The 27,703-nt window shown below is 38.5% G+C and overlaps 2 protein-coding genes across 5 annotated transcripts; both read right to left on the bottom strand.

Annotated features, from left to right (window-relative positions):
• Window positions 1–184: 184 nt before the first annotated feature.
• On the bottom strand, window positions 185–13,171 carry troap (trophinin associated protein). 2 transcript variants are annotated; one of them, XM_034311587.2, is made up of 18 exons: window positions 11,894–13,171; window positions 11,420–11,506; window positions 11,029–11,272; window positions 9,466–9,943; window positions 8,412–8,503; window positions 7,694–7,754; window positions 7,346–7,485; window positions 7,191–7,254; window positions 6,440–6,567; window positions 5,308–5,356; window positions 4,959–5,098; window positions 4,807–4,858; window positions 4,541–4,608; window positions 4,354–4,452; window positions 3,111–3,224; window positions 2,703–3,003; window positions 2,448–2,617; window positions 185–1,426 (listed from the first exon to the last, which is right to left on the bottom strand). In XM_034311587.2, exons 2-18 carry the CDS (start codon window positions 11,476–11,478, stop codon window positions 1,361–1,363), a joined length of 2,325 nt encoding a protein of 774 aa, XP_034167478.2. In that variant the 5' UTR covers window positions 11,479–11,506; window positions 11,894–13,171; the 3' UTR covers window positions 185–1,360. The 2 variants fall into 2 exon arrangements, with proteins under 2 accessions (XP_034167478.2, XP_034167480.2); XM_034311589.2 differs by having other exon boundaries at window positions 4,959–5,095.
• Window positions 13,172–13,325: 154 nt separating this feature from the next.
• phf8 (PHD finger protein 8) lies at window positions 13,326–26,629 on the bottom strand. 3 transcript variants are annotated; one of them, XM_034311909.2, is made up of 22 exons: window positions 26,295–26,629; window positions 24,978–25,310; window positions 24,811–24,896; window positions 24,544–24,667; window positions 23,415–23,575; window positions 23,176–23,317; window positions 22,173–22,359; window positions 21,875–22,037; window positions 21,518–21,605; window positions 21,297–21,403; window positions 20,977–21,068; window positions 20,522–20,611; window positions 20,096–20,404; window positions 19,884–19,975; window positions 19,607–19,782; window positions 19,419–19,504; window positions 19,199–19,317; window positions 18,236–18,570; window positions 17,690–17,785; window positions 17,461–17,570; window positions 17,008–17,383; window positions 13,326–16,472 (listed from the first exon to the last, which is right to left on the bottom strand). In XM_034311909.2, exons 2-22 carry the CDS (start codon window positions 25,073–25,075, stop codon window positions 16,384–16,386), a joined length of 3,126 nt encoding a protein of 1,041 aa, XP_034167800.1. In that variant the 5' UTR covers window positions 25,076–25,310; window positions 26,295–26,629; the 3' UTR covers window positions 13,326–16,383. The 3 variants fall into 3 exon arrangements, with proteins under 3 accessions (XP_034167800.1, XP_026776611.2, XP_034167798.1); XM_026920810.3 differs by having other exon boundaries at window positions 19,419–19,507; window positions 26,295–26,627; XM_034311907.2 differs by lacking the exon at window positions 26,295–26,629 and adding an exon at window positions 25,404–26,238 and having other exon boundaries at window positions 19,419–19,507.
• Window positions 26,630–27,703: the final 1,074 nt, after the last annotated feature.

Raw genomic sequence — 27,703 nt, 5'->3', positions numbered from 1 at the left:
TGTTTCTGCTGTAACTGCTACTTTAACTCAAATTTCATGAAGTCTTCGTAAAACATTAAATTTCTTAAGTGAGTACTTGACTGATGTTTAATGAGTTAAGATCAATTAGCATTGTATAATTTCTTTGTAAAATCCTTTTCTAGTGGACTGGTTAAAAAAAAAAAAACTCACTCAACAAAACATCTTGAAGTCCTTGATATACATTTATTATTAAATATAGACAACATAATTACAAAGATAATTGCCTGAGCAAGAAATGAGCTCTAAAACAGGCAGATTTGCTTCCACAGGTAACAATGTGATGATTTCCTCGACGATATTCGACGGCCTGAGTCACACAGTGAGTGAACAAGCACTGAAAGCTTGGCAGTTTTAGTGTTTCACACATAATACAAAGCCATCTTGCAAGCTTCATTTTAATAATGCAGTTAAAGCATAGAAGACCAATTAGTTAATTATCAGTGTGTATAATGTTAGGAAACTACAATTAGTGTGTCTGTGTATTATAACTGAGAATATGAGAGCATAGGGCAATAGTTTAAAAAAAAAAAAAAAAAAAAAAAAAGAAGAAAAAAAAATATAATAATAATAATACTGTCTGGCAAGCACTAACAGTAAACATGGTCTAGCAAACAATTCTGAATTACATTGGGGTTCACTTTGTTTTGCTTCATTTACTGTATGTACACTCCTGGGCATAAAAAAAAAAAAAATAAAAATGGGCCAAGCAGACAATGGCAAAATATTAGGTTTTAATGATCTTAACAACAAATCATTGGTCAGAAAACTAGCAAGAATTAAACAAATGCACTCCTGAGAGCTCCTGTGCCACCATTTGCTCGTTTAGTTTTGCTGCAGTGAACTGTTCAGGGAAAAGCTAGAAACAGGGAAACTCATTTATATAGTCTTCTTATATGCAAAATCATGATAATGATTAAAATGTTTGATGTAAAATTCTGACACTAACATGTCTGGGTGTATAAAATATCTTCTGGGATGTTTTTTTTTTTCTTAAAAGATTAGTCATTATTTGGTCATCCGCCACACCTGATGCAGCTCATCCAGGGCCTGATAACGAGCTCATAAATGGAACCAGGATTGATAGAGCAGGGAGAGATACCATTAAAAGCTTAATATTTTTTTTTTTTTTGCCCAAGAGTGTAGTGACCCTGACTCAGATTCACTTCTCTCGTCATGTTTAAGATGTTCTGATGTCTCTTGTCAACAGTCATACTGTCATACTGCAGTCATACTGTTCAGGTTGGAGGAATGCCATCAAGGTCATAGCTGTGAAACAGAGTGAGAATCTTTTAATGATGTAGGAAGTCTACACAAATAATCAGATGCTTGTATTCAGTCTTCATGCTTTGATGAAGTGTGGAACAGGACTTGGGCTCGGACATGTCACAACGATGGGCACAAAGCACTGTGGACAGGGAGACAGAAAAGCAAAAGCAAACTAATTAGTCTAATAGTCATTGTTATATACGTGATGCTCTATGCTAGGGGTATTAAACTAAAATTTGTGAAGGTCCAATTACATAAGGTACAGATCAGCAACTAACACTACTCACCAATTCCCTTTTAATGATAAACCATCAGTGATTAATTCATGGCTCATAAATAAGACACAAATTTGAAGTGGTTATGTTTCATTTTGTTTCATAGTGGCACTTCACATTACCACTTTTGACTATCACCATAGACTCTGAAGCATAGAATAAACACATACTCTGGGCAAATGTTCTGTTCACATCGTAACTTTTTTCAACAAGCAATGTTGTCACTTCACTAATCAGACAAGAGAGAGGAAAAAAAAAAATCTATGAAAGGTGAGAACCACTTCCCTTTCTCAAAGAGCTACCTTCAGCTAAATAATTTATAGCTATGCATGTGATTGGCCGTGACAATGATTGCTACTGCTACAGAAGCCACAATAGTCCAGGTTTAAAAAAATATTTATTTTCATACATTGCTGCTACAGATTTTTTTCAAGTGCTTGGTTTGGTCTGGTGAAGCATTTTGCTGGGTTTGTATCCAGACAACAGCCCACCATTTGTTGACCCCTGATCTATGCCAGAAACATAAAAACAAACCAGGGTTTTTTTTAATAACAGTCAGAGCATCCACTCTCTGTAACCCAATACCCAAATGTGGAGCGGTTTTATAATGTAACATTTTAATCGTTTTGCTCAACTGTGCTATAAAAGGTATTTAAAAATCCCCACTGGTTGGCAAATTTCCATCTATGTCTCATTTATACTGATATACCGCCCACCATGAGTATTAGCATTAAATCAAGGCGACTAAACTGTGGGATAACTTTGAAAATAATTTGCCACTAATCTGGTGAATTGATGAACAGTGAAAACATCTTTAAGGTTATACCACAAGTCCAGGTGCCTACACAATAAACACTTTTTTGTGTAATAATGAAAGCAACTCACTGTGGAGTCCTGAAAGAGGAGTGTCGAGGCCACGGGGTTGTAGCAGCGGGGCTGAGTTGGCCATGACTGCTGGCGGGAAGTGTACATAGCACATTCTTCATCCAGAAACATCTCCTCCAGGGGTGGCAGACGCCGTCTCAGAGCACACACGGCCGAGCTGAGGCTGGAAGCTGCAGCAAAACCCATAAACACTCACACAAGCTCACAAAATCAAAACATATTGGATCATACTCGATTCACCCAATGTAACTTTACCTTTTGTCTTGCATAGCTTGCCAGGAGTCACTGGTCTATCTGTTTCTGAGTTCAGTTCACTCTGTGATCTGCTGGTTTGGTCTGTGCATGGCTGTAGCTGTGCTGCATGCTGAGACGTCTGAATCGAGGCAGTCTGAGAACCATTCTGAGCCAACAGCTTCTGACCAGATGAAAACACGATGACTGACTGCCTGTGTGGTGCCTGGATGAATGGCTGCACTGCTGGGATCTTCTCTTTTTCTGAACGGCAGCGGTTTGTTTCTGCATCTGTGTCACCTTCATGCTTTAATTTATGTTCAGCCTATGAGAAACAAAAACATCAATAGGCAGAAAGATTAAAGCAGGTAGATCACTACTCACAATCATCACCTGGCAACACAGTAAGAACCAGAATGTTTTGTGTCTTACAGACTGGTGATGCTGCAGCGATTGACCCGGAGTAACCTCGTCTCCACCGTCCTCCATCTGCTCGTTCCCTTCATGCTCTGGTTCTTCCTGAAATAACCTCTGAACCACTTCCTCCTGCCACAGATTCACATTTCTGTGTTAACATGTTTAATTCCCCTTTATAACACAGTGCTGTTGAAATCTCGAAACTGACTGGTAAGAAGGAGTTGATTAATTTTCTATAACAGCAGCTCTGATGGCTGCAAAACAAATAACAGGTTTATATTCCATAGTTACAGAGGGACTTGTTTGGCAGACGCTCCACATAAACGGTTTATAAAAAACGAGTGTTTGGGAAGATAGAGAGATAGAGTGCTTCGTAGTGAAACCTGCGGATATTCTTGATGATGCAATAGCTGTAATAGTTCTTTCCCCTTATGTTTCCTCACTACATTGCTCCCAAAACAACAACTGGGATTGACAAAAGAGCAAAAAGGAATGAATTTTATGTTTTGACTATAGCTGTTACCTCAAGCATGTCAAATATTCACTGGTTTCACTACAGCCTCAGAAGCACTTTGCTTACACAGCTGACAAAGGACTTTCGTCTGTTTCACTGGAAACTTTGTTTACTATACTGAACTTTTCACCTCTACCACTATTACTGCTGCAGTTACTTCCTGGATTCTCCTATGGATTGATTGGATGGATGGTTGTGCTTTATTAATATGGGAAATTTTCTGAAAGGAAATGCTTATTTAGCATTTACGGAAGGAGTCTCCAGTGTCATAAAAGCTGTTCCTTTAAGCTTTCTACCACTGGAATGTCTTCAGGATGGAGACCTTTGTTGTTTCTCTCTAACATGACAAGCTGCAATTTTTTTTTGTCTTGTTTAGCTTCAGGAGAGAGGAAAAAAAATGAGAGGCTGATGAGGGACCAACTGTTTATAGCTGCTATAACGTAAGTGATAGCAGAAACTTGTTTTGCGGACATTCCACAATGTTAAATGTAAGTATAAACAGATAAAAACACATGACGTGCCGTGATAAAAATTATAATTGTTGGGAAAATGCTGTGGTATAAGAAGAATAAAACACTTTGTGACGTGCCATTACTGGAAAATAATCAACTTTGGGGTGACAACACTAAATCCGCTTCATATTGAATTGCAAAATACTGATTATTTTCCTGTAACAGCACCACCCCATGTTTTATTCCTTAGTTATGTCTTTCAGAGTGTTAACCAAGTTTGCTAATTTCTTACTTCCTGCTGGGAGGAACCGGCCGTGCTGGGGGCTTGTGTTTCACCAAATACAGGGGAGATGTTGAGGAGGCGTGTCTTATGTGTTGAGTTTAGCCTCCTCTGAAACACACATGTAGACGCACACACATTAAGAATTGTATACTTATCTGAGAAAAACAAAATGGACCAAACCATGATGTAAACTGACCACAGACTGGGACTGGGAGGCAGGAACCCGCTGTGGCGTCCACTTCCTGATGGGAGTTCGGCTGATACCTGTATTACAGGAGGAGGAGGAGCTTCATATAACAGAATCAGAGACACACCTCAAGTTATATCACTTTGTGTTTATTATCAGTGCCAGGCTTCAAACTACCAAATGAAACATTAATATTAAGCAGCAAATAGGCTGAACATGAGAGGAAATGTGACAAACACTGCAGGTACATCCAGACAGAGAAAGAAAACCCTTACCAGTGTGTGCTGCCTCTTCTGCTCTAGCTTTCTTCACTGGTACTCTCTGAGCCTAGAACAGACATGGTGACTTGTTTTAAATCAATATAATTAATTCAGAAATGCTGCTCCACTGATAACATTTCAAGAACATATTTGAATCTTGGACTCACTGTGTAAATGGAGGTGGCTCTTATCGAGGGGCATGCAGACACTCTAGGTGTCGTTACACCAGAACTGCCCGCTTTAACACCCTCATTGTGCAGAATACTATGAAGTGCTGATGGGTCAGGGGAGAATGACACAGTGCCTGCTAAAACAGATATATCAGTCTATGCCTACGTCATCTTTAAATAAATATTCAGAACTGGAACATTTGGGCTATATGGTATTCTTTGCCATTTTCATGCTTTCAGATAAGACTTTAATTTTCTTTTTCATCTACGCTGTGAAGAGAATGTTTCAGTAATCAGTAATACTGTGGTAAAAAGAGAGACTGCTCTCAGAGCAAACAAAACACACCGGCTGTAGAGGCTTCTGATGGAGCTTTCTTAACAGGTACTCTCTGAGCCTGATAGACACAAAACACACAATGTGAAACTTCCTCTATAAAGTATAAACACATTAAAGGAACACTCCAGTTTTTTCATCTGTAGAGCATGTGGGATTATGACATGATTTCCTCCTGAGAAAAGAACCTGTTCACTTAAACTCACTTATAATGGAAGTTGCTAAATTCCATCAATAAATGTTTGTGAAATGTTTTGAATCCTTCAGTCAAAGGCATTTGTAAATTAAGCTCCAAATCTATTTTTACCAAAGCTCTGCTGAATGCTTGATTCAAATTCAAAAACAGCAGCTTGGACAGTAGTTCTGGCTGTAAGGTTTATATTAATGCGCTCATTGAAATACGTTATCGTTTCTATAGTAACAACCAAGAGCAACTTGTATGGTGGACGCTTCACATAGACAGATTTTATAAAGTATATTAATATGATGATGGAGATGTTTATTTAGCAGTTCTTTAAATGACTCTCCGCTGTTTTTTGTAACAGTCAGAGGTAAAGCTGTGGCAATCAGAGGTAAAGCTGTCAGTAAGTATTCAGAACAGCTGGCTTTGTGGTTACTTGTTAACATGACAAGATAATAATAATAATAATAATAATAATAATAATAAGATAATAAGATGTGTTTTTTGGAGGTTTATTTACATTAAATGTACCTATAAATGGACAAAAAGTATATGTCTTTCTTTAATAGAGGAAAAAAATTGTTAGTGTTGGCAAACCAATAAGTGTAACAGCTATAACAGCACGCCCTGCTGCATTTCATTCCTTATATAATTCATCCTTTCAGAGATAGAACTACTTTTTCCACCTGATGACGCATGGATGACTGGAATTACTTTTACTGTATTGCGCCAGTGTCGGACAGTTAAAATATCATATTTTCTTTACTAAGACCTTTCCTCATGTCTGTTTAAGTTTCAGCTACGCAAGTGTTACGTTTCTTTTTTTTTTTGTACAGTATATTAAAACCATTGTTTGCAGAAATTCCATACATGCCACAGATGCAACAGATTGAGATTAGGCTGAAAATGCTGGAGTATTCCTTTAGAACAATAACTGAAGTGTGATTTTTTTAGTGGACTCACAGAGTAAACAGAGGTTGCTCTCCCTGAGGGGCAGGCTCTGGGTGTCATTACAGCTCCCTGTTTCACCCCCTCATTGAGCAGAATACTGCGGAGGGCTGATGGGTCAGGAGAGAACGTCACAGCGCCTCCTAGATAAGATCAAAACACTTTACATGGACTAAAATACAACAGTCTAACAATACAGCATTGATAGGCATTAAGCCAAAACGGAATGATGGGTAATGGCAATTTTACAAGATGGCATTTGCTTGTGCATGTGCAAATATCTAACCTTGCAAATAATTATATTAACATAAGTGTTTAAAAATAGAAATCTACTTTTAAAAGTTCATAATAGTTAACTATTTCAGTGCCAAATAAAGAGAGTCTGCATACAGAATGCTAAAGAACTCTTAACCCTTTGCAATAATTGATTTAATGAGATGCCTCAAGCACACGCATAGTGAACACAAGAGGTCCTTAATGATCAAATGAGAATCAGTGACTGGAATGTCCAACAGAAACAGTGGCTCTTGCCAGTACATGATTGAAATCCATCTCATTATGTCCACATTTAGTAAGATCCACTCTGTCGGGCTTAACTCTATAAATTACCTGATAGCGGTCAAGTCTCTCTGGCAAAAGCTGCTGCAAAAACACCTGCTGTTTCACTGCAGACTGCAGGAATTTAAATTTGCTATTACTAACCATTAAAACTAAGACCAACTACAATCACTGAGACTAGAAAATCAGAAGTGAAAGAGCGATTTACCTGCAGATTCTCCTACTGATGCTGCTGTGTGTGTCTGAGGCTTTCTAATGGGTACTCTCTGAGCCTTAAAAGCAAAGCAGAAATGAAACATTATCTCAGAAAAATATTAAACAAAGCAAGACACAAATAAAACAAAACTGACGAAGTAGACTCACAGAGTAAATGGAGGTGCCTCTGCCTGAGGGGCAGGTAGACACTCGCGGTGTCGCTCCATCAGGATCTCCGACTTTAATCCCCTCATTCAGCAGAATACTGCGGAGGGCTGATGGGTCAGGGGAGAACGGCATGCTATTTTCTAAAAACACAACAGATGATCATGTTACCACGTTGTGAATAATTACTCATTTATCTGAGCAAGAAATGACATCAAATTAAGCATTATGTAACGCAAGGGGTTTTTAAAAAGGGCATAATGATAGAGAGAGAGAGAGAGAGAGAGAGAGAGAGAGAACTGAATTCTAGTACTTGTTCTTAGGATCACAAATGACATGAGCCACACTAACCTGATATGGCCTCAGCACCACGACAGCCCTTCTTCTTCTTCTTCACAGAGACTCTCTGAGGCTAAAACATAATTTTTGTTAGTCTTACATCAAACCAACCCCTTTTAGCAAGTCCAATTCTAACACCTATTACAATGAAAAAAGGTTCTGTCCAGAAAACATTTGTATCAAGACCATTTTGTCTGTCCAGCGACAAAGCACAAAGCACTGCAAGAGGTGCTCGTGTTATAAATCGCTCCCACTACTGAATAAAAATATGTACAATGGAGCCGTCTAGCCAGAGTCAAAAATACACAAGTGCTACTTATAGTTTATACTTGACATCTTAGCATAAGCTCCACAGACAAAAAAAAATTAGTGACATGTCATTTCTTTGCTAATGCTTAGGTAAGCCTCCCCTTGCATTTATAACAGCACCAATCATATCAGGCAAGATTCCTGTGACAGCAGTGTCTTGAGATGGTTCCTGTTAAATTTAGCCCACTGGAGCATCAAGGATACGGGAGCATCAGTGTTGTGTTCTTTTTGGATATAAAGCACAAAAGGCAGACTAAAAGTCTTGCCATCAGCTCACAGCTTTGTGCTACGTAACCAACTGATATTGATGCGAGTTATTTTTGTCCAGGTTGATTATACACTCTAGTGATACAGCAGCAGCTATAGTTATGTTTTCAATTAAGCTTGTACATCCATGATGAGCATTCAGTTAAATACTAACCAGGTAAACGTTGGAGCCTGGTCCAGATGGACACGTGGAAACACGTGGAGTCCGACTACTAGCTACTGCATTACCCACTCCTTCTGACATGCCTGCGGATTCAAGAAAACATCAATTATTACTAAACGGTTCCTAGAGCATTTTGTAAGGTCTATATTTCAAATGTAATGATCATAGTCATACATTAAGTACTGACTAAGGGTTGATATCAGCGATGACTAACATAATCAGCACTAATCCATGACAAACGATGCTCGCTCATTTTGGAAAAGGATAGAAAAGAAGAGCGGCACAATTTAACAGCTTCTCAAACAATATAATATCACCCAAATATTTACATTTTACTTACATTTACTTATCCTATAAATAACAGTATAGAACAGGATAAAACTAAAAATACTTTGAATTATGAATCTAGACAATAGAGTGGGCTACAAAAAAAATGTAGCCAGCAGTTTAAATAGATTCCTCACTAAGCAATAGTAAATAAGAAAGAGGTGTAGGCTAAATCATAAAAGCATTTATTCAATGATGCATTATGGGTTATTATAAAATATAGAACACCAATAACGAGTGATCACACCCCCCATGTGGGTAGGGGGATAACATGATCTAACTGGACTTCTGGGTTATAAAAGGAATAAAACATGCTTGTTGTTATAGGAAAAGAATTATTGACAGTGAGGTGTGATGTGGCCCGACATGAAGAGTTACTGTTCCACCCCAAAGCTGATTATCTTCCTACAACAGCACGTCCTCAAGTGTTTTATTCCTCTTATATAACAGCAATTCTTTAAAGAACAACACAACATACTATTTAACCATTTACAGTCACATTTAATGTCATCTGCAAAGCAAGTTTGTTCCTGTTATCACTTACAGCAGCTATAAACAATCATTCCATCACCAGCCTCTCTTTTTTTGTTGTTACCAAGAAACTACAAAGCCCTCTGTACTGAAGACTTAACCGTGTCAGAAAACCTTACCGTTACATTTACAGTGAACAAAGAGAAGATAATCACCCCTCTCTGTTGTGGACTATCAGAGCACTCACCTGTTTTACCATCAGTGGCTAAAAGAGTCTGTACACAGCCTTTAGTGCTTGGACGACAGTCTGCTTGGTCTTCAAACCCACCAGCTTTAGAAGAAAATCTTCCATCCTTGGTAAGCTCTGAGTGTGCAAGTGTGATATTTCCCAGTTTTGTGCTCAAGTCCTTCTGAATGGCCGATACTATGTCATTACCTTTCTCTGGGTTTTTCAGTTTAAACGCTGTAGTTGTGTGAATCTCTGTGCTTAAAGAGACACTATTAGTAAGTGCATTGTTTGCATGTTCTGTATATTTTTCTCCTGAGGCAGTATTTTGAGTAGCAGCTCCAGTTTTAGTTCTATGTTGAGTCAGATGGGTCGTGGGATTTCCAGGCTCGGTTACTGGTTCAGAGGAAGCTTCAAGACCCTTCTGGTTGCGGGTCCGAGACTGTGACAAACTGAAAGGGACAGGCTTGGTGCAGGTCTTCCTCTTTTGAGTTTTACCCTACAGGAGTAAGAAAGTAAATTAGAACCTGACAGTGGTGTACATCAGCACGGTCATGGAATAAACAGCACAGTCATCTATGAATAATTTATGCCATCTATACAATCATCGATCAACTGGGTCATCTATACAGAACAATCTAGGTCTTCCGTACAGACTTATCTATGTCATCTATGCTGATATCAGACCACCAGTCAATTCATTTTTAGAGAAACTTCACAGAACTTAGGACATAGAACAAAAGGACTTGGTTTCTTCCCTCAGGTTGGAATATGGAAGTTCTCTTGATCTTGCCCCAAATAACTTCAAATACCTAGTCAAGAAATCTTATTGACAAATACTTGAAGATTTTAGTCTTAATCTTCCAAAGAAAAAGATCATCTTCAAGTGCTTAAAGAAAAAAATCCACCCTGAAATTGCATATCAATATTTATAATCAATATATGATCAATAAAACATTAATCTTATGGTTGTCTACATCATGTTTTTAAGCTAAATTGTCTTTCATCAACAAGTCTTTTTATTTATATTTATTTATCAGGTTTATTTATTATTGGTTAACAGTTTCCTACAGTACCCACAATGCCAGTCAACTATCTGCTGTTAGTGGTGCCAGTGGGATTTAACTGTCACTTCATCTCTACCTAAAGAGAGCGATGCATTAGAGCTTTATTCCTTTAGTCTGTCCAGCTCTCTCACCTCCTCATCTGTACACTCTGCTCAAACAGATCAGCATCAAAAGCTTCAACTTTCATGCTAATACTTCCATTGTGCTCATCATCTTGTAGATCACTCACTAACCAAGCCAAGTCTCTGCTGTAACTCAGCACAGTTGCATCATATTGCTGCATTGCATTCTGAAACTCCGTGTCCAGCGTTTGGCTTCTCCACTACTTCAACGCTGGATTTCTCCTTAACATGACCCTAAACATCACTGGAAAATGTTAAGAAAGAAAAGAAGCTCTCGTTCTTTTCTTTAATAAATATCTTTTATGGCTTTTTTTTTTTTTGGGTGGGATGCAGTTTCCTGTAAATGCAGATTCATCATTACTTACCACAATTTATTAAACAAAATCAGAACCTACCAGCAGAGGCCTTTCTTCCCATCTCTTATGAGCCGGATTTGGAGAGATATCTGTTATAGCCGACTGCAGCGATTTTGCAAGTACAGGAAGTCTACTGACCCCTGTCAGTTTATTTACTCCCTTTGCGGGTTTGGCAGTTTCATTCGGGTCTTTGTTTTCAGCTCCTCTTTTGGAAGACTGAGCAGTGCACAGTTTGACCCTTGAATTCTCAGAAACTTTGTTTAATTCCTGATGCTTCAAAATCCTGTGTATTTAAGAGATTAAAAGAGATACACGATGATCTTTTGCAGTTTGTATGACAACAAATCACATCACAATGTAAATGTGGCCTAGCAACTGTAGACTCTGAGCAGAAGTGTTGTGTTCTAGGATGTGTAATCAGCTCATTTACCCCACATGCTCCTTCTGCCTGTGGTTTTGGGGACGCAGTGCTGCTGGAGAGGAGGCCATTTGGGGAGTGATGATGAGTTTCCCACTGCTGTATAAAAAGAAAAAAAAACAAAACAGTATAACATATAACAGTTTAACATATAGTTTTCACTATTATATTTCACATTACAGGTCAATAAAAATATATTATAATAACAACATGCATGAACATAAAAATAGCATAGGAATACATAGTTAGCAAACTACATAAAAATAATTGCAAGATATTATAATGCAAGTAGTTATTGTTAGAGTTTTAGTATCTATATGAACACTGAATTATAGATCAAATTATATACACTTTTTGTCTCTTCAGTTACAGCTCTAAGTGGAACAACCCCTAACTGAAACCTAGCCTAACGGCTAGCTGTTATAGCTCTATAACTAGCGCGCTTTATCAGTAAACTATTCATTTTCCAAACCTACTCATACATACCACTTAATTTTAACTCAAAATCCTCGTTTTTTCGTTTTGTTAACAAATATGAAATGCGCAAAAGTACTTCTTCCCCCACACGGCACACCAGCTTGTTGATTTCCGGGGTATACAGCGATTTGTAAAAAGCACACATTTCCATTGGCTAAAACGTACCTGCCTTTAACCAATCACGGAGCTCCATCAGCGCTGCTATAGAAACCAAGATGCGGCTTTAAACCACGTGACTTTTTAAGCGCACTCTTCGTTTCGTTTTCGACTTTCGTCAAACGTGCTTACAGATACTATGTTTGGGTTAATTTATAAGTATTTATTTATAGTGACACCCCAAAAAAAATTTAAATAAATAAAATGTCAAGGTCAAAAATAAGAAACTGAAATACAGTCCTAAAGACTAAAAACTTTATGGGAGTAACTTGAACTACAATAAAGTGTTGATTCACACTAAATTCATTTATGAGAGGTGTTATGGGGCTTTTGAACCCTGCAGTATAAATGGACAATATATGGCCAAAAGTTTGTGGACACATCAACTTCACACCCATATGTGCTTGTTGAACAACTGTATTTGATGTTATAATAACCTCCACTCCTCTGGGAAGGTTTCCACTAGATGTTAGAGTGTGGCTGTGGGGATTTGTGATCATTCAGCCACAAGAGCATTAATTAGTGAGATCAGGCACTAACGTCACAAGAGCAGGTCTGGGGCATTCCAGTTCATCCCGACGGTGTTCAGTGGGGTTGAGGTCAGGGCTCTGTGCAGGACGCTCGAGTTCTTCCACTCCAACCTTGGCACACCATGTCTTCCTGGAGCTTGCGCTGTACACAGGGGCATTGTCATGCTGGGACAGGTTTGGGCCTCTTAGTTCAAGTGAAGGGAAATCACAATGCTACAGCATACAATGACATACTATACAATTCCATGTGGTGTATTACTCTATAGGCTTATGTTTTTATTTGTCCACATGCAACAAAACACAAATATAATTTACTGAAACTTCTGCTAACAACAGCAGCAACGATAGTAATAATAATAATAGAAAATTTGCAATATGCCCTTCAGTGAGATTTTATATGTTGATATAATGAATTCTGGTTCATTCATCTTCCCAAAAGGCTTTACCCTGATCAGGCTGTGACAGATATGAGAACACTGGGTGTGAGGCAGAGACACACCCCGAATGGGACACCAGTCCATTGCAAGGCCCCATGCACACAAACTCACACACTGCTTCACACCTTGGGGCAATTTAGAGTAGCCAATCCACCTACCGGCAAGTTTTGGGAAGTGGAAGGAAACCAGAGAATCCAGAGGAAACCCACACAAACATAGGAAGAACATGTGAAACTCCATGCAGACAGTAACCTGAGCACCACTGTCCCACCCATATAACAAACATGCAAAAGTAAATAAGTGGCAAGCGAAAGCATACAACTTTAAAAAATATTCTTTAATTGAGCTCATCTGGAAAAAAAATTCAGCCTTCCAAAAAACCCAGATCATAATATACAACAGCTGGCAAAGACAAGGTCAATGTGTCTAATTATCAATAATATGCAGTGGATTCAACTTGCGTCTGCTTTTAAAGTGGTGACTGTGAACATGTGACAGACTGTGTTTTTTTAAAGTTTTTTTTTTTTTTTTTAAATGTATTCCAAGTAATGTTAGAAAATGAACCCTGAGAGAAACTGTGTTTTTTTCCTCAAGACAGACACAGAAAAAATAAACTGGGGAAAGGTGACAGACAGATAAAAAGAAAGTAATGTACTAAAATTTAAATGTCAAATTTCCATTTGAAAGAGAACAAAAAAAAAAAAAAAGAAAGAAAGAAAGAAAGGAAAAAAAAAAAAAAAAAAGCAACAAAGAATACTTCTCAGATTCACTGGGCTTTTCACCCATTTTCTTTTCATTCCTTTCTAAGTACAGTCATTTTTAATAATCACTTTTTCATCACATTTATCACATGATTAAATTTGAACATGGTAGAGGGCAATTACTTCAAGGTCCTTCTCTCATTATATGTATTTTTGGTGTTTATAGTCATACTCGCCAATTAGCTAAAATTACTCAATTCATTCAGATTTAGTAAGAAACATTTCTATTTAAACCATCTAGAATGAATATTAAAAATCAAGACATACTGACTTTACAGTTTATGTTTGTAATGGAGAAAGCAGGAAATGAAAAAGTAACAAACTGGCAAAATTATGAATACATTAACTTCATTATCACCTTCCAATGTCATAAAACAAACCAAAACTAATAACATATTTACCCTATACAGATAAAAACGACTAAACAGCTTGCAGTTAAACTATCTCACATCCCCCCCAAGACATTTAGGTATCTTTGTACAAGATATGTTAAGAAAGATTTAAATGCAACAAACCTTTCATTTTAACTATAACAAAATTACACCAATTATGTACACTAAGCCTCAAACCTTCATCATCACACTAGCCTAATTCAGTTTTAGATGCATTACCATTTTACTAGAATGTACCACACCACTCCTGCTGAAATCAGCCAGTAGACGCTACACTTAAATACATGAATGCAAACAGGTGAAACTAAGAACAAGACAACATCAAGACATCCTACTGTCTGCGCTGGGTGACTAAAAATATATATATATATATATTTACAAAGCTGACAAACATTAATCAGTAGAAATGCATTACATGACTATGTTAAAAACAATACATGGAAGCAAGCAGTGAGAAATGAGCTTTCACTCGAACTAAAGCATACAAGGTGCTGAGGGTAGAATGACTTCCTGCTCATTCTAAGATCATGGTAAATCAGCTGCTAACAAGTGACACTATTTAATACTATCGCCTTATCTATACATGTTATGTGCACTGACAACTCCGTGAAGGATTCTCGTGCTGGAGAAAAACATTCACAGTGAAATATTTTGTTTGAATAATCAAGATGTCAAACATGACAAGATCACTTATCCCTCAATTACCATCCTGTCTACATGAGCAAAAGACAACAAATTCTGAACCAGAACTGTAAACGAAAAGCTAAAAATGCTTGGTGTTGTGGGGAGATGATGTAGGGTACACTTGGACAATAATTGTGTCTAAGTCAACACAGTTAAAAAAAAATTTTAGACTAATGACTAATTGCCACAATGAAGGCTTTGTGAAGGTTTCTGTCTAAGTCAGTATAGAGCGTTACAAAAAACACCACAAAGATGTCTAATCATCACACACATTCATTAATGAGGCCAAAACAGAAGGATAACAAACAGTAAAAAGAAAAAGCCATTGGGAAGCTTTCTCTAAAGTGATAACTAACTCTTTGACATTTTTGCATGTGGTTTTAAAGCTATCCAAGAACAACTGTATCTCACAGTCAGCCAGCCACAACATATTAACAAAATAGAAAATAGAAAAAAAAAATAAAAAAAAAACTTTGCTCAAGGTAAAATGAGAGTCATATAGGAGTTAATGTATTAGTTTACCAGTAATGGTCGTTTCTACCCAAGAAATTCACATCCTTTTTTAGTGACTTTAACCTGCACGGACAGAACTGAATGGCATTTAAAGAGATAATCGGTTTTCTGCTTTACGCTTTAAGGGAAAGCATCACACCAGCGGTCCCACTCCAATCTTATCTGCAAGGAGCTTATGGTACTTATTTAATCAATCGTGGACTTCAAAAGACTATTAATTGTTAGTTATTTGGCTGGAATTAAAAACCTGCAGTCTCACTGGCTTTTGCAGATAAAAAGTTACAACATACCACAGTCCTGATGCAGCTTTAGGACTCGTTACTACTGTAGAGGTCTTAATGAACCCAGTTACAGTACAGTTTCACTGTGGTACTGAGTGACTGAATTGAGAAATTTGGAATGGTTAGTTCTATCACATGTAAAAGTGGTAGTAAATCCTGCCTCGTAATATTTTAATGACTTGACACATTACATGAAAATGCTGCACTTTCTTTTAAAACACAGTCCCCCTTCCCCAAGTTTCACTATACTGTGACTCATAGTTGTATAGTCACCTGTAAAATGGAACCTTGCTGAACTGCACAATTAACTGCAAGTGCAGAGGTCTCGTTTCAATCATTTCAATCGATATACATAGCAATTATGTAACCCAAAAGTCATATTACAGCAATGAAGACTGAAGCCATATCCGCACTAACCCCTGAAGTGCTTAAGAGCCTCAACTTCTCTTACAGAATGCATAAGTAATAACTCTTTAAATGAAGACATAAAAGGCTAATATGTTAAATAAAAGAGTAATAAAAATGCACGCTAAAAGGAGGTATTGAACTTACAATTGATGAAAAGAATATTTTACATGAAACAGGTCACAATTATAATAATTAAAAAAAAAAAAAAATCAGTCTGTCCTTTGTTCTCCAACAACAATATCCAACCATTTGTCTTTCCCCTTTTCTTCCATGTTTGTCCCTTCCCTCTCCTGCTTCTCCTGAGAACATCACCACATCTCACCTTTCCCAGTGATCTCTACAGAAGAAGTTTGCCATTGCGGTGTATTTTCAAAATCTTTCCCAGTCTCTGTTTAGCTGTGGCAAGTCCTTTCTTTGGGCGTTTCCCTGTAAGGAGGGAAACAATTATTTGCATTTTTTTCAGCAATTTGCATTTCAGACACTTTTATCCAAAAGGAATTTAAAATGAGCCCTGATTACGTTTATGGCATTTGGCAGATGCCCTTATCCAGAGCAGCTGAGGGTTAAGGGCCTTGCTCAAGGGCCCAGCAGTGGCAGTGCTGGGATTTGAACATACAACCTTCCAATCAGTAATCCAATGTCTTAACCATTGAGTTACCACTACTCCACTTAGTGACTACATGTAAGTTTGGGATATTTTGGTTTCCTAAAACCAGATGTGCTGTTATTGGTTAATGAGTTATACCGACACACCTACGAACTGAAATGAATGGGTGAAACAATTTAACCCAATTTGGGGTTTAATTTAAAAAAAAAAAAAAAACATTTATGCATGCTTTCAAATTCAAGAAAATACATAAACACAAATGCTACAAATTTAATATGCTAATCTAGACTCCAAACGTGTAATGATACGAATTTAGTGCTGCACGGCCCATTGCTAACAGCCTCTAGCTCTTACCTTGTCCTACCCCAGCAGCCCCAGGACTTGCCATCCCAGCAGGTGAGGGTGCAGAGGGGGAGTAGCTGCTGCTGTTCTGCGGTGAGAGAGAGGGTCGTCTGGAGGTGAGGAAAACACCTGGAGCCATTGCAGCGCTCCCTCTGGGGCCACCTGGGCCGAATGGGCCCGGGCCTGCTGTGTATTCATGGTCCAGCAGGCTGGCTGAGTACGTCTCTACTCTCCTCTCCTCTGTGATACAGTCCACCAGAGGCTCTGGAGGCAGCGGTGGTGACATTGAGTCTGGCTGTATCTGGAGATGGGATGCTGTTGAATGCCCTTTTTCTTGAGGGATCTTCTTTTTTGTGTATTTTCTCTTTGTTGTAGTCTTCTGTTGCTCCTAATATCAAAGAAAGAAAATCAGCAGGCAGCACTTTATTTGTAAATCCAGTGGCTGCTTGGCTGCTTCGTGCTCACCTGTTGTGCCAGTTTGGCAGCAGCGGCAGCAAGCCCGGTCTCGACAGATGCAACTCGGGCACCCTCCCTCACTGGCCGCTCCTGCTTAGGCAGGGTGGGAGTCACACGAGCTGATATCGAAGAAGCAGCAACAGAAATTCTGTCAATTACGTATATGCTTGGGTAGCTATAAGAGAATCCTAATGAAATCATTGACTACAATATTATTGCTATTATTGCAGGCTAGTACCTTTAGGACTCCATGGTGTATCATCCCAGTTTCTCTTTCTCTTCATTTTGGACTTCAGTGTGTGTTCTTCCTCATCTGACTCTAAGGAAGGGTACACTAAAGAAAGGGGAAAAATATAATATAATAAAATATAAAAGCATTTACAGAAGAGGAACTTAAATGAAACAATTCTAACAGGAATCAAAAGGGCTGTTATGAGTGTGAGCACTAAAGTGAATGACTGTCCATACATGACAAAGCTGTAAAGCCCATTTAACACCAGAAATGCTACACCTCAAGTCACACTGTGCAGGAGTCATAAGCATTATGCAGGAGCAGCACGGAGTATTAAATTCTTCAATCCAAATTTTCCACAGTCATTAGTCATTACGTGACTAGACTGCCCAGTATGCGTATTGTATTTTTGTAGTGTTTATTGCTAGAAGTTAACAGTTAGAATCCAAGCAAACAAGACATTAACCATGTACAGCTGGGAATGCACTGCAAGCTTGGCCACAATGCTGCTAAAGCGGTGTGGTTACGACATCTGGGGTAGTCTGTACCCACCATAATCAGAGTCTTTAAAACAGGTTCCCAGCGTCTCCTGCTCATCGGGACTGTCGTCATCACTGAGGTGCCTGGCAGGCCGTTTAATGGGCCGCTTGCCTGGCCTTTGGATGATGGTCTTCTTCTCACTCTTCTTCTCTGCACCACCCACCCACATGGCCCTCCTGGCTTTGTCCTTCATTGTGCCCAACCTCTCACCCCCTCCAGACAAAGACAAAGGAGAGGAGGAGGCAGAGGAAGAGGAAGAGGATGAGGAAGAAGAAGAAGGAGGGTTGGCCATGGATAGCATGCCCTGGATGGCATCACGGGTACTGGGAGAGGCTGGCGCTTCCTCGCTACAAAACACAAAAAGAAACAAGCGATGATATAATTTAAGCAGTTTAACTTTGGTCCCATTTTTCTCAATGTACTTCACAATCCTCAGTGGATGCTTAAACAAATGCATCTGGCACACCAAATTATGCTGAGATGTATTTTTATTCACCAAGCAAGTCTTGGTGGTGAGTGGTCTATCAGTCAAAATAAGACCCTGGAAATAATTTGTCAACCAGTAGAAATATTCAGGCAATATTCAGCTTCTGAGATGTTTCGGGGATGAAAAGAAAAGTGGAATGGAAAAAAAATAGGAAACCAGTTTTATCAATGAGAAACGCGTTACCATCACGACCCTGCTAGTACAAGGGTCTATGTATTGTTAAATATTGTCGAGTCCAATTGTTAATTGCAAAGTTTTTTTTGTACATTTGTTCTCTCATTTGTTTCACTGCAATTTATATTAAAAAACAAAATGAATCATGTATTTTATAACAGATACCTGTATTGTGAAACATTAACTTAAATTTAAAGTCAAAAAGAATAATTTTGCAATCATTTTTGGATCTCATTTCCAAAAATTGTGTATTAGCGTAAAATTCACTTTTATAGTCCAAAAGTTAATGGCAAAAGTTGTAGTTAATTCTGCACCTGAGGGCGGGGTCCAGGCCAGCTACCTGTTTGCTAGCCTTAAGCAAGTCCAGGATTCCTCCTGCTCCTGCCTTTAATCCTTGGACAGTGAGCATCTCTTCATCTGTGGTGTAATCCTCCTGAGTGACACAAGAAAAATGTACTCCAGGCAATATATTTTTTGCAGCTCTACCATGTTACTCTATAGCTTATACAAAAGAACTAAGCTCAGTGACTTTACCTCAATGTCAAAGTCCACCTCCCCAGGCTCTCTGATGCGGTGTGGGTCTGAGCATGGTTTTGCTCGTGGTAGTTTCCTGGGAAGACCTACTGCAGAGCGGTATTGGCATATATCTTGATATTAGATAAACAAAAATAACTGTATATCACAAAGAAAAAAGAACAAAAAAACAAAACGCATGATCGTACCAGCCAGTTTCTTTTTGCTGGGTACAACTGGCCGGCGGCGAGGAGGAGGACTTTCATCTATCTGAAGCTCATCTTCAGAGTCAAAGTCTGATGAAAGAGCTGAGCTGCTTGTTAGAGGCTGGAACTGAGCAGTGCGTCCTGCTCCATTAGTGTTACCAGCGCGCCCCCCCTTCTTCCTAAAAGGACAGCAAATGAGAGCGATATAGAACAGAAAACTCCATCACTATAGTAGTGCAACAGGATTATAATACTGTTGTTGATAAAGGCCCAGTCATACCCTTGTATCTTGCCATTGGTGAGAACAAGTTTAAGCTTGCTCTTATTTATTTTCCCTTCAAAGTCTTCTACACAGGCACCCGACAGGTCCATCTTTTGGAAAGAAACAAACACTGAAAAAACTGACAACCTATAGGGCATCAGAGGATTTGCCCAATCCAAAGACTTTGTTAAAGTCTCTTTAGCTCTGTTTTCATGTGATTTGCATGCTACCTTGCTCTTGTTTTTGGCTTTATTTCCTGGTTGAAATTTCTTCAAGGTGTGTTTAGTATGAATCTCAAGCAGATCCAGCTCTCCTGCCTCCATCTTCATCTCCTTCCCTTTCTGCCCTTTTTTCTTGACCCCTGGAGGGCCGACACCCCCATCACCAGGCAGTTCCTTGGGTTTTGGGCCTCTTTTTTTACCTGGAGGTCTGCCAGGGTTGAGAGGAGTGGTTAATGGAGGTTTGGGGTGAGCAGAAGGAAGGGCCTGTGAGCCACCGAAGGGAGCCCCACTTCTGTTTATATTCTGCTGGAAGATGTCCTGTCAAGAGATAAACATATAAATACATACTTAACTCCATTAAAAACCATCAGGCATTTAAAACTCCAAAAATTCAGTGCATTCCCACACATTTACTGAACACAGAGTGATCCTTACCTCTACAAGTCGTATCTCTTTAGCCAGGTCCTTCACCAGCTGTTGGGTCTTAATGGTTTCTGGGATCTCATCCTCATGCTCAGCCAAGGACTGAAGAGCAAAAAGTAAACGAACAAACTGCTTTTTAGTTAAGTCAATCTAGGTGTCTAAAAACTATAACATTAATGCCATAACAAACTGCTGAAGATTGATAATTTTTTATCTGGGTGAGTGAGTGTTAAGTTTATATTTTTAAGTTTAAACCTTTACCTGTGCTGTCTTGAGCTACTGTGCCAATTTGCGGTTGGGGAACTGTGTCACAAAATGGCGCTTACACAGTGCTGCCACAGGCACTGAGCAAATACCAATATTTAGTGCAGTTGTAGGGTGCGTGTGTTGTGTGCGAAATTTCTGCACTATATAAGCCTAGTAATAAAAACTGAAACTTTCAATTCTAGGTGATTGTGACAGATAACCTCTTTGCGTGTCCAGCTTCGGAAGGCATTATTGAGAGCCTTGGCTCCATTGACCAGATAAGAGGCAGGATGCCGTCGATTTTCCCTCAGACCTACATAGGAACAAACAGCAACATAAGAACAACTATTCAGTGGAACAGGGTCAGCTTCAGTAATCCTTGATTATTTGACAATACTAGAAATCATCAATTTAAGTTCTATTTTATAATCTTCTTTAGGATGGTTCTGCTTGGTTATTTTTGTTGCAATATAACAAGCAGGGAAAGGCCACGCTCTATATCTTTTTAACAGATATTTAACAAATTTCTGGAATGTCTTACCTCTGAAAGTGTCAAGGAGGTGCTTGCCAACATACCAGCACACGGTCTCAAAGTTAGGAAACTTAAACAAGTCTGCTGTGCTGAGTCTCTTCTCTATTTCGTATGCTCTGAGAAAAACACGAAAAAAAAAAAACCCAGCAGAAAATGATTTCGTATGTTAATCATGTTAATAACAGTAACATACCCAACTAAATATTTGAATGAGTAGATTAACACCTTACCGAAGCTGCATGTCAATGTTAAGGCTGTGAAGAAAATTTCCACCAAATGCCAGGCAGTCAACAGGAGTAAGAACTGCATGGATCCATCCTGACAGAAGACAAAATACCACAGGACACATCATATAAAACCTAAAAAATTAAAACAACAGATTTTCCTGATGAACACTGAAGTGAATATGCCAGCACGCCAGTAGGGCCTACTTATCTGTTTACTGAACAACTGCATTAATTAGGAAATGTGCACAGCACTACTGTACATTCCCTATGGAAAAACTGGAACTTTAGCTGAAGCATGGCTTAAGTCAAATAACTTTTGATTAATTCAAGAATCACAAAAATCACAGGAATGCTTTATACCAGTTGGAATAAACAGAGTGTTTCCTTGCTTGAGTGAGCACTTGTAGCACATGTCCACTTGGTCCCCAAAGAAGAGCTCATTCTGATTAGAGGAGGAGCTCCAGCGCTCAAACAGTGCCAGGTTAGCAGGAGTCGGACGGATCAGGTAGAAAATCTTCTCACCCTGAGTCAAACACACACACCAATTCTCTAAATAATTAAAATGCTTTAAAACTTTTTTTAAAAAATTTTTATGGACACATAAAATGTTTTAAGGTTTGAACAGCTCTTTTACTATAATTAAGTAAATGTGCCTTACCCGTAGCACATGGTACCACACAGACGTTCCTCCAAAATCAATGTGGAAGTCAGTGTAGCTGTCCTTCACCCCCATCAGGCAGTACTTCTGCACATTTGGCCTCTCAAACACAGACTCTTCTGGCCAGAGGTTTTCCACCCATGATAGTTTCCTCACAATCTTTGGGGTCTCTACGAGGTTAGACAACCTACCACACACAAAAATATGAGGTTTCTGGCACATCACTATTTTAAATAGCTGCTTAATGTTTATGATTCATTTTACTGCGGATTCTTTTCACAATAAAGTTTCTTAGCGCTATTTAGATTTAATCCCTGTAACCCAAGTAAAATCTGCCATTTTGTAGGGCAAATACCTAGATTCAAAATGGATTCTTGTTCCCTTTTTCTGCCTGCTACACAGAATACAAACTAATGGTGCTAAACACACTACTCAATGCCCTAACAGCATAGAAAGACATCTGAGATTCAGTCACACATGCATGGCTTCGTGAGTTGTTGGCTTTTTTTAAACATTGTCTGGTAATGTTTGCTCACAAATGTCTACATGACATGACATCTACTCATGTCATTTTCTGATGTCTGATGTCAAATGTCATTTTCACTAAAGTTTAAAGTATTGGCACATTTGTTTTTCAGTGTATGCACTTCCATTAAAACCAACTCATTGTGTCTTGTACTTGAAAAATCAATTGAGAGAGAAACAAAGCATGTTAACATCAACTGAGAGATCCCCAGATTCATTTCTAATTTATTTTGTTTAAATTATGAGTAGTATTTTCACTAATTGTGCCGATCAAATCTCCAAACAATAAACTGTACAGAACCTTCTACTTTCATGGGCAGAGTTATGTGACGGGAAAGCCACAGACAGACACACGCACACAGTTCTATATTGAGATTTGTTGCCAAGCCGTGGGGAATTGCACTGCTCAACGAACAAGTAAATTTATTTTTATACTATATATCAAAAATTCCATGAGGTACCAAATGAATCTGCATACCTAGTGTCCGAAAACTCCAGGCTTATCACATTGAGCACTCTGTCTCGGTTGGGGCTATTATAGTACTCTACAAAATCCCCAAGTTTCATCTTCAGGTCCGCCTGACGTATCACATCAATCACATCGATTTCTTTATCGCTTCCTACAACAAAATAAAGCACATCAGCAACATTCCATAAAATAACCATATAGCAAGTCTGACATCAGTAAACAGCACTGGAATGGATAAGGCTAATTACCGATGTAGTGTTCAACATCGGACACAGAGAAAGACGCAGGAGGCAGACTCATGCCTAATCCATCCCTCCTCAAGACCAGGACTGGAACACTGAAGGAGCGCTCCTCCAGAAAGTCCACTGTGAGCTGGGCTCCTGTCGGCTTCAGCAGGACTTCATCAGCACTAAAACATACAAAATAACAGAGCGTTTACAATCGCTTATTTTGTGCGACTTTTATTTGGATAGCCTCCTGATATGATTTTAACATTTACGCTTGTAGTGAAATACATTGTTTTGAAAATAACACATTTACATATGATATTAAATATGAAATCATGTCATATGCAAATCTACTCTTTAACACCAATTTCTTGTGTTATTCCTCAATGCTCTATACTAAATTGTATTTATTAAAAGGTGTTCTCAAAGCACAAAGTATCAAAGGTCTTAGAACATCTCAGTAACTGAACTTCCTATGTACAAAAGCCATTTGGCAAATTGAAAACTGTTTTGCATCGCTTTCATGCTATTGTGCAGCAAGTTAAGAAAGAGAAGTGTTGAGCTGCTGTTCCACTTGTCAACACAGTGCTTACACTACATTTAACAAATTTTATTGTTTTAGAGTTATATAACTATATGAGCATCTGGGGAAAGTTTGATAGTAAAAACTAAACTGAATTTCAGAAGTGGTATGCAGTGGGTGGAGTTAGTTTATATATACATACTTATTCAATATAGAATAACTGCATCATCTTTGACTTGTTTTTTTCTGCGGAGAAAATGCGAAAAATCCTTATCTGTCTTCAGTCTGGTCAAATTTAATATTTTAATGGTACAATATCTGTAATTCTAAATTTAGAACCGAGAAATAAGCAATCACTTCACTTCTTCCATTCATTCTACGATGAAATATGAGACTTTTTTTTTTCCATTTTCTGCTGACTAGTCGATATGTTCATGTTATGTGCAAGTGTGATGGCACATATGATGTGTACACATATACACGGATATGACATTAGACCAAAGTCATGTGGTTTTAAGCCAGCCTGATTATACAGAAACTAATTGATTTTGAAAATATGTACTTTTGCACATCCCTAGTTTGCTTTCTCAGGATTGACGACAGGGACAACAAACGAACACAAATTACCTGGGAAAAGTGCGGCTGCGTAACTCACGAACAAACTGAGCACTCCCAGTCTTCACAGGTCGCCCTGAATCTCTCCTGCCTCCCGAACCATCAGTCTGCTTGGAACCCCCACGCCGCTTGCGCACTACAAGAGAAACAAAAACAGGGATGACTTAGTGTACGCTTCCTTCTTACAGCCAGTGGTTTCATTTGAAGTTACTATTAGGAAAATGGGAATAGATTATGACTTACTCAGAGCAAATGGGGGAAATAAATGGAGATACTTACTGACGGAGGGTCCATGTGTCACTTGACAGTTAGGGCAATGGTACAGGTCAATGTCTGCTGCTTTATCTTCTTCCACTCCAACACAGCTATAACCAAAACAACATTACTGTAAGACAGATTAACATGCCTGATGAGGTTTAAAGTGTTAAATACAAGATGTCACCTACCTTCCATGAAACCAGTCCTGACAAACATCACACTCAATCATGAAGCGTGTGACATCGTAAGGAAGTCGGCACAAGCAATACACTGGAACGGAGGCCATGTTGAAGGTGTGGACAGACTATTTCAGCACCAGAGGCCTTAAACTTGATGTTTTCGGGGTGGCACTTCAGCGTACCCAGTTCCAGTTCAATATCCCAACTCACTCAATCAGTCTGTATTCCTGAATGAGTCAGATACACTGCAATGTGTTATATAAATGAATGCAGATCACAAAGCTGGGCTTCCGTCACCACTTTAGATAAACTCAGCACCCGGTACATGCCACTATTTAGCACCTGTTGAGACAGTAATGAAACATCATTAAGATCATGTACACAATCAAGCTCTACTGCATGTGATTAAATCATTTATACTTATCCTACACCCACAAGCACAGTCTGCAACAGGAACATAAACACTGAGCTGATCAGCTGTTTGTCTGCTTCCCTTACAAGACTCACTGCATCACACAGGAGCCTCTGATTACAACAGAAAATGTTAAGAACTTATTACAGACGTCGTTTCGCGCGTTTGAAACATTTGTAGTTTTTATTTCATTTCAGTGAGTAAGTTGCACAAAGCTTTAGCTCCCGTCCATGTGCTAGCTAGCAGTCTACTATGTGTTCATTGATAATCGAATGATAACAGGACCACGCGTGTGATGGTAACTATCGATGGAACAATTAAAATCGGCAAGAACAAATATAATTAAAAACAAAAAAGTAGTGCACTAAGTCAATATGCATTTATATTAAAATCAGGCGCTATTTTATCTAACCTACAAATAGATCTAAGTAACTAACCCGCTTACTTTAGCTGGAGCCTCAACAAACTGTAAACAATAAATACGGCGAACCAGCTAGCTAGCAAACAATTAGCATTTTGGCCACTCGCTAGTATTATACGCTAACTATATGGTATATATCTATTCATATATATATATTTGAATGTTATAACTGTATTGGGTGATTTAAATGCGTAACTTAATAGTTAAAACACTTTTCTAGTTAGCTAACTACTTACGGCGAAGGAACTGAGATAACTAGCTAGCAGGCTAATAGTGCGCATTGACGTAAGCTAAGCTATTAATTAGCCGCGCTGGCTAACTTTATGTTTCACATTAAAGTTAGCTGTGCAACTTTTGAACTAAAACTACTGAATTCCAGACTGGGTGCTATTGCTATATTTCGGCTGAAAATAAGTGAGAAAATGTGTCGCGTAGCGGCAGGGTCTTGCAAAAGACAAAGCGCGTAGAAGGCGCAGTCGCTGTCGGGTCTTACCGAGTGTGGAGTGTCGCTGGTGGCCGAGGCCCGGGAGCGTCATGCCGGATAGAGTCCGTGGGAAAAACCGAGGCGCCGCAAGGCCTAGTTTACAAATATTACCATGCTTTCCATTCGTAATATTTGCATTTTTGGCTAGTTAAAAAATGGAGGTTTGTGAATAACTGAAGCAAAACTGCACCAAAATGTGACACACGAAGTGCAAAAACAACAGTTATATCCAATTTACTACATAAACATTGGCGGTAGAGAGTTATCCATGTCAACTCTGTCCGTGCAGCGACCGCTGTCTGTAGTAGAAGGAACAATATCGGTTTAGCTTCATTTCGGATTAACGGGCCCAGTTTGTTCACCATCCCTGACTGCATTAATAATACAGCTTTCTTTTGTAGTATCCTTCACAGAAAATGTCTCAGTTGTACATTCAGCTATATTATAAAGTCAGTGAGAAGTCTCACGCTACGCTATAAAATCAGCTTCAATGAGGATTTACTTGTAAAGCTTTTTATAGTGATTAAATTCTCAGCTATTCTTCTGTTTTACTGCAACCAAACTACATGTTGTGGAATTGTTCTTCTAAAATCAAACCTGTTATTTTATCTATATTTAATGTAGCAACGTTACTTTTAAAGTGTCAGGCCTACTTCTGTAGTATAATCCGTAATTAGTTTTAAATTTTATACAACAAGAAGACTTCAGTAGGTTTTTTTCAATCGTTATTTTGTTGATTTTTTTTTTTAATTATGTATTATCATATCATGTACATAGTAAATATTTCTTCAAGGCATGTTGTCCATATGAGAAATGTAGCTACTGCACTTGTTCCTCTTCATTCGTCTCTGATTATTAAAAAAAAACAAACAAAAAACTGCTTTTCTACCAAAAACAACCACTTGTTTATAATGTGTCGTATTCAGTACGAAAAAAAAAATTCCCTAACATGGTCTATCTATCTATCTATCTATCTATCTATCTATCTATATCTGTTTATAAAACATGTCATGTCCCAATCTGTCCACTAGGGGGCGGTATTAGCACTGTAGTACTGTCACTAGTAGATGAAGTGAAGTAAGATAAAGCAGCCCACTGAGCACATACTGTGAGCTGAAAGTAAAGAGCTATCCATCAGTATGGCAGTATGTCATAATAAAACTTAGAATTTTAACTTGTTACATGTTGTACACCATCCATTATATTATATGGAATACACACGCAATGCATAGTCCTTAAGTGCAATTCATTGTGGTTCAACCATTGTGCAGAATTTAATCACATTTAGCTTTTCAGCTGTTGATGTTCAGCACCTGTAGCTTTACCAGTGTCACTCTTAAATCCATTTTTCCACTTCCACACATCAACTATCATATAAATGCTGATACCAGGATTCTTATACCATACTGTACAGTTCT

This window comes from Pangasianodon hypophthalmus, chromosome 16 (assembly GCF_027358585.1).
Source record: "Pangasianodon hypophthalmus isolate fPanHyp1 chromosome 16, fPanHyp1.pri, whole genome shotgun sequence".
In the NCBI taxonomy this organism is placed as follows: domain Eukaryota; kingdom Metazoa; phylum Chordata; class Actinopteri; order Siluriformes; family Pangasiidae; genus Pangasianodon; species Pangasianodon hypophthalmus.
The sequence above is the reverse complement of the archived record's forward strand: the minus strand, read 5'-3'. Positions and strand labels throughout refer to the sequence as shown.

Bases quoted from the DNA above. Each gene is read 5' to 3' on its own strand.
- troap (XM_034311587.2), bottom strand. From the start codon at position 11,478: ATGGCCTCCTCTCCAGCAGCACTGCGTCCCCAAAACCACAGGCAGAAG. The intron at 7,255-7,345 runs GTGAGTCTACTT...TTTGCTTTTAAG, and splicing joins GAGGCACCTCCATTTACTCT to GCTCAGAGAGTACCCATTAG. The intron at 3,004-3,110 runs GTAAGACACAAA...TGTTTCTCATAG, and splicing joins CGCTGCAGCATCACCAGTCT to GCTGAACATAAATTAAAGCA.
- phf8 (XM_026920810.3), bottom strand. From the start codon at position 25,075: ATGGCCTCCGTTCCAGTGTATTGCTTGTGCCGACTTCCTTACGATGTC. The intron at 24,897-24,977 runs GTAGGTGACATC...TTTTGGTTATAG, and splicing joins CAGGACTGGTTTCATGGAAG to CTGTGTTGGAGTGGAAGAAG. The intron at 22,360-23,175 runs GTATGCAGATTC...TGTGTGTGGTAG, and splicing joins CTGGAGTTTTCGGACACTAG to GTTGTCTAACCTCGTAGAGA.